General features: G+C 39.7%; 1 protein-coding gene across 1 annotated transcript; it reads right to left on the bottom strand.

Annotated features, from left to right (window-relative positions):
* Positions 1-534: 534 nt before the first annotated feature.
* On the bottom strand, positions 535-5726 carry KRT26 (keratin 26; the record flags this gene model as incomplete). Its single annotated transcript, XM_079798208.1, has 8 exons — positions 535-686; positions 1745-1812; positions 2952-3169; positions 3566-3691; positions 3787-3948; positions 4073-4229; positions 4769-4851; positions 5286-5726. 8 exons carry the CDS (start codon positions 5724-5726, stop codon positions 535-537), a joined length of 1407 nt encoding a protein of 468 aa, XP_079654334.1.
* Positions 5727-6517: the final 791 nt, after the last annotated feature.

Genomic DNA, 6517 nt, shown 5'->3' with positions numbered 1-6517 from the left:
CTTTCAGATTGTTTCCATTTTTTTTTTGCCATTATTAACAATGCTGAATATATTCATGTTTTTCTTTAGGATAGATTCCTTCAATTTTTTTGGCAGTTCTTTTTCATTGGATTTATTGAGGTTTCATATACGTAGAGTAAAATTCATCTTAAACATACAGTTCTATGAGTTTTAATAACACATAGTCATGTAACCCCCATCACAATCAAGATACAGAACAATTCATTAACCCTGCCCCCAAATCATCTCATATCCCTCTGTAGTCAACCTCTCCCACAGCCCTGGCACCATGAAAATGTTGATCAGTTTACTATGCCTATAATCTTGTCTATTCCAGAATATCATATAGATGGAATTATATAGTATGCACTCCCAAGAAGGATTACATGCAAAGAACTTGAGAAAGGAAGAGAAGAAAAACAAAGTCTAGCCTTTTTATTTGTCAAGAACAGAACTGAATGATTTCCTTGGGTTACTTAGCCAGTGGGATTTTGCAAAGGCAGGCTTTTGAAAACAACACCCCCTTCCCCCTCATTATGGGGTCTTAGAAGGTACTCGTTGCTCCATTGTAATATTGCTTATTTTAGAGGATTTCTCTTCAACTGAGTGGACCCTCAGTGAAAGGACATTGCTGAGTTGATCTAGCTCCTCCACCATAGTTTTAATAACAGTTTCTTCTTTTGAGTCTAAAGTAAAACAAAAGAAAGTTTAGTGTTCATTCTTTTTTAAAATATTTTATTTATTTATTTTTTTTACAGAGAGGAAGGGAGAGGGATAGAGAGTCAGAAACATCGATGGGAGAGAAACATCGATCAGCTGCCTCCTACACACCTCTTACTGGGGATGTGCCCACAACCAAGGTACATGGCCTTGACTGGAATCGAACCTGGGACCTTTCAGTCCACAGGCCGATGCTCTACCCACTGAGCCAAAACATTTAGGGCCAGTGTTCATTCTTCTTTATATATATATATATATATATATATATATATATATATATATATATATATATTTTATTGATTTTTTACAGAGAGGAAGGGAGAAGGATAGAAAGCTAGAAACATCGATGAGAGAGAAACATCGACCAGCTGCCTCCTGCACACCCCCTACCGGGGATGTGCCCGCAACCAAGGTACATGCCCTTGACCGGAATCAAACCCGGGACCCTTCAGTCCGCAGGCTGACGCTCTATCCACTGAGCCAAACCGGTCTTGGCAAGCCAGTGTTCATTCTTAACAGGTTGAAAGGTACTTAGTTACGAGGGGTAAGCTTTTTAAAAATGGTGTTTGCAAGTTTGTGGCAAATGAAATGTTAATACTGTGTTTGAAAGTCTATGCTTAGCAAGGCCGGGGGTCTCTTTCTTTCTTGTATGTACCACTGTTTTTAGAGAAATGGGTGTTTGAAAGCATAAATGAAACATGGATTAAAACATGTAAATGTTAGGCAAGTACAGGCCTGGAGCAACTAATGTCTTCTTTTAAACATCAACTTGCCCTAGTTTTGTGGTTTAAAATAAAGTAGTTCTGCTATCAAAGCATTGAAACTGTGAAAATAATAGTTTCTAAGTAAAAAAGATATTGAGGGATGGGTTCCCCCTTTCAGTAATTTCATAATTTAACCACTTCTGTTCTATAAGAATATGAAATACAAATATTAAGAACTGTCATAAACTTACAAATATAAGTGACTTATTTAATACAATTGCTGGAGTTTAAAAGAGTTACAAGTAAAAATCCTCCCATACCTTTGACTTGATTTTCGGAATTTACAGGCTCACACCCTTTTGATTTGTAACATGTGGACTTGCTTTTTCTGCGAAGAGAAGAGTAAGTTATTGCATTTATTTCATTCGGGAGCTCATAAATAACGATGAATTGGGAATAAAAGTTTTGGAGTTCTAGTTTCAATAAGATTCAACTTCTTATGTTTAACAGACATTAGTAAGTTTTTCATGACTTCAATACAGTAAAAGAAGCGATTAAATGGATGTTTAATCTAAGTGGATGTTTAGATTAATGGATAAAAAATTCCCTAGTGATCAGACATTATCTCTTTCATCTAGCAATACGGGGACTCCAAATTCTCACTCTGACTTTTCAGTCCATCACCTGACCAATGAACACGGCTGGCGTGCCTACTGCACAGAAGGCACTAGACTATGTGCTGTAGAAAACGTAGAGCCAAGATACAAGCAGTTTACATTGTTGAAAGAAAAGGAAGCACATGCAAGTAAAAAGTTGCCTCTAACATGGCATGCAAGGCAAGAGAAGTGAAAAATGAATAGTGTGATGAGCATGTTGTTCGCAGGAGGGAGCCATCACTGCTAGGGTTCTTAAGAGAATACGCTGTGGAGACTGACACTAGTCTTGGAAGATGCTAAGCCATGGGGAGACCCTGGGCAGGATTTAGTCATACCGCTGATTACCGAGTCCCTTTTGTGTGCAAGCCACTGTCATAAGCACTTTCCCTACATGGTGAGGCTCTATTGTTAAAAGTATTTCAGAGTATGAATTTGGTGTTATCATAGTTCTACCAATAAAGAAACGGGTTGAAAGAGCTTAAGCAATGTGCTCAGATTCTCCCAAGGGTGTCATTCTGGTAACGAGGCAAGAAAAAAAAATAAAAGAGGATGTGTTATGATGAGAAATGTACTTCAACACTAAATCACGGAAAGCCACTTGGATTAGAGGAATTGTTCAACGTGCTATAGTTAAATGTTCTATATATTAACAGACTGCAAATATTTTACAGGCTTAAAAAATTTGATTTTGCTGCCTGTTTTCATTTCAACTGGATGCAATAATAACTTTCTGAGGCCATAGACAGGTATGCTCTTTAGAGTAGGACATTCTAGGATACAATATTAGTATACACGTATACTGAGAAAAGCTGGTTGATGTGAGATGAATTTTTTAATAACCAGATTATGTTTTCCATGAGATAATATTTACCTTCCGTCTCCATCTATTAATATGCAGTACGTTTCGATTTCTTTTTCTAAAAATATTTTGATATCTAGAAGCTGTTCATAGTCCAGCTTCTGGCCTTCGGTTTCCGTGCGGATCTGTTGCAGCTGTTCCTCCAGCGCCCCGACCTGATCCTGGATTTGCTGGAGCTGAAGGCAGTAATAGCCTTCGGTCTCTGCCAGGGAGCATTCGTAGGAATGTTTCTGAAAGAAGCACAAAGCAAGGCTTGCCTGTAGAACCCATCAACAACACGTTCCTCTTTTAAACACGCTCAAGGTGGAACGAAATATTGGTGTGGAGTCTAAATTCTTTCCATCAAAATCAGCATTAGCAAAGTTAAAAAAAATGTTTTTCATTGAAAAAAGTTTCTTTTAAGAATTTTTTTGGGGGTTGATGAGTCAGAAGTAATGCTGAGGGACAAAATTCTTGATAGTTAATATTTTTATAGGCATTTAATATGTTAATATATATTTGATATATTTTATCTTTTCGGTTACATATACTTTGTTACTTATTTTGTTATATGATATATGTATTTACTTATTACATACATACACATACACACACAGATATTCAAATCAGTGGTGATTCCTACAAACCGTGGCCACGAGGGACTGAAGTTCTATTTCCAGGGTTTGCAGGTTGCGTTTCAGTTCCATCAGCTCATTCCTGGCCACTGTGGCTGCTCCCACATCGTCAGAAATCTGCTGTTGCAGCGAAGCGCTCTGAAGCACAGTTGTCAGAAGGGTTAGTGACGGGCCTGGTGGCCTATTGAACAAGCAGGCCCTTGACCTGGGCGTGTGATTTGCCACAGACGTACCTTCTCGTTAAACCAGGCTTCGGCCTCTTTGCGATTCTGCTCGGCCAAGTCCTCGTACTCGGCCCGCATGTTGTTCAGCAGAACAGTTAGGTCCACGCCCGGGGCTGCGTTCATCTCCACATTCACGTTGCCCCCGGCTGAGCACTGCAGGACCTCCATCTCCTGGAGAAGGGGTCAGTATGGATAGTCAGGGTGGAATTTTGAGAATCAAAAGTGCTGTGACATAAACAGTGAACCCGAGGAAGGGAATCTGATACGACACAGAGCCAGCCCGCAGTGTCCTGACCTCCTCATGGTTTTTCTTCAGGTAAGCCAGTTCCTCGGTCAGGGCTTCACTCTGTATCTCCAGGTCGGCTGTGCACAGGGTCAGCTCATCCATCACCCTGTGCAGACCATTGATGTCGGCCTCCACGCTCTGGTGCAGCGCAAGCTCATTTTCATACCTGGAAGGCCGTTGAAGAGCATGAGAATTGTAATCGCAGGCAGGTGCAAAGGGTACCTACCTTCTTCAGACATTTCATGCACTGAAACATGATGTCTGTACACACTGCTGAAGCTGATTGTGATGGCAAAGTGATGGGTCACTTTGGAATCCCCACTGATCTATGGATATTATTTTTGGAGGAGTTGTTTTTCAGAGTTGATTTTTGTCATCCAAATATGCTTAAGAGCTGAATGAAAATATGGTTTCAAGTTTACTATGGCTTTTTTAAAAAAATAAGGATGCATTTAATTTCTTCAGTGATCTAGTCTGACTTTATAAAAACATGTTGGTTCAAGTAGGGGGGTGAGGGCTCGTGCTGGGGGTGGGAGCGGCCGGGGAGAGGTCAATGGGGGGGAAAAGGAGACATATGTAATACTTTAAACAATAAAGAATTTAAATAAAAGAAAACTTGTTGGTTTTTAAAGCAAAATATATGTTCTTTACTCCAAATATAGTCTTTTCCCCTTTGTTATAATGAATGACTTTATTTTTACCTACTTCAGCCTGAAGTCATCAGCGGTCAGTCTGGCATTGTCATTTTGTAGAACAATGCTGGCATTACAGGTGATTGCAGAAATTATCTAAATAGGGTAGGTAGATTGTGCAAAATGTTAAGTTCCAAAAGTCAAGGAAAATTTCAGATTTAATGTGATTCTTATCTTCTTAACCCATCAAGTACCTATTTTAGTACAATTTTTTTTCTACATTAAAAGGAATCTGGATTTTCCTTGGATAATAAATGCCTAGAACTTAAGAGCCAAAGTGTAAGTTTTATAACCATGAATACTTTTATTACTCTTGATTAAAAACGATGAGCTAAATATAAGATCACCAGAATGCTTCTATTGTTTTAAAACTATTTATTTTTCATTAATTCTATAAATTTTTATTATCAGCCTCCAACCACTAGGAATACATCATTTATAGTTGCTAAGCACATTTGCTATTTTGTGTTGCTTTTAGGTTATGGACACCTCAAATCTATAATAAAAGTCTGCAAATCCATATTTCTTACCTGCCTTTTCAGATCTTCAATGACTGAGGAATATCTACTGTAGTCCTGATCCAGTCCCCGGCAAGAACCAGGCCCATAGCTCTCATACCAGCACTTGATCTTCTGCTCTAGGTCTGCGTTTGCTTCCTCCAGAGCTCGCACGTGGTCTAGGTAGGACGCCAGGCGGTCGTTGAGGTTCTGCATGGTCATCTTTTCATTCCCAGAGAGGAGGCCATGCTCATTTCCAAGAAAACCAGCACAGACACCACTTCCCAGCCCTCCACCACCGCTGTAGAAACCTCCTCCAGAAGAAACGCTCCCAAGAGTACAAGCAAAGCTGCTTCCTGCTCCAGACCCACTGCACACATCCCCAGCCCCGAAGCCTGTCCCTCCACCAGACAGCCGGCCAGGGCCCGCTTGAGAGCAGACCCGCCTGGATCCACTAGGAAGTCGAAAGGACATGGCGACAGCACAGCTGAGCAGCCCTTTCTCAGAGCGGAGCAAAGCCAAAGCGCACCACCCCTAGTACTTACTCCCGTGGGCCTTTTATAGGATTCGGTACGTCATTTCAGCCTTTCCTATGCCGATTTATAATAAAATGTTGCTCATACTCTAATTGTTGTTTTTCATAACTGGGTGATTGTCAATACTGTCCAGTCTGTAGGTGGAAAAGTGCCCAAGGACATCTTTCCATATGAAGGGGTGCCAGGTGGAGTAATATTGAGTCATAGCTTCAAAGGTCAAACTTAAATAGACAGCTTTTTGACCTCTGGGATAGATTCATTTCCCCCTCCATATAACAAAAATTTAACAATTCAAGTGGGAAATGTCTACTGCTTTTCTTCTGTAAATGCTTATGGAGTATCTTTATGATTATTCCTGCTTTATTGAGTGTTTTCTTTCTTATTAAAATCAGATACTCTCAATATAGAGTGATCCTTTGGTGGTGGGAGTTTTTAATTGATTTTTTTAAAAACCGAAATAACAGAAGTCCTGCAGAACTTTGCTTATCATTTTTACTAAAAAGAATGAATGTGTGGCCTTGACTGAAAGTTAATTGTATTGAGATTCCTTGGTTGAGTCCAGGAGCAGAATGTCCATTCATCTAACTTCTGTCTCCACATTGTTCATTTCTCTATCTCAAAAATATTGTTTACTGCCTTTTAGTTTAAATTTATGTATTTAAGGCATCATGGATTATTTTGGGAAGTGATTATCAATGTTCATATTGATGAGTGGGGAGTTAAATAGGT

The sequence above is a fragment of the Cnephaeus nilssonii genome, assembly GCF_951640355.1.
Source record: "Cnephaeus nilssonii genome assembly, chromosome: 19".
NCBI lineage: Eukaryota > Metazoa > Chordata > Mammalia > Chiroptera > Vespertilionidae > Cnephaeus > Cnephaeus nilssonii.
Note: the sequence above shows the minus strand (reverse complement) of the source record. Positions and strands in the feature narration are given on the sequence as shown.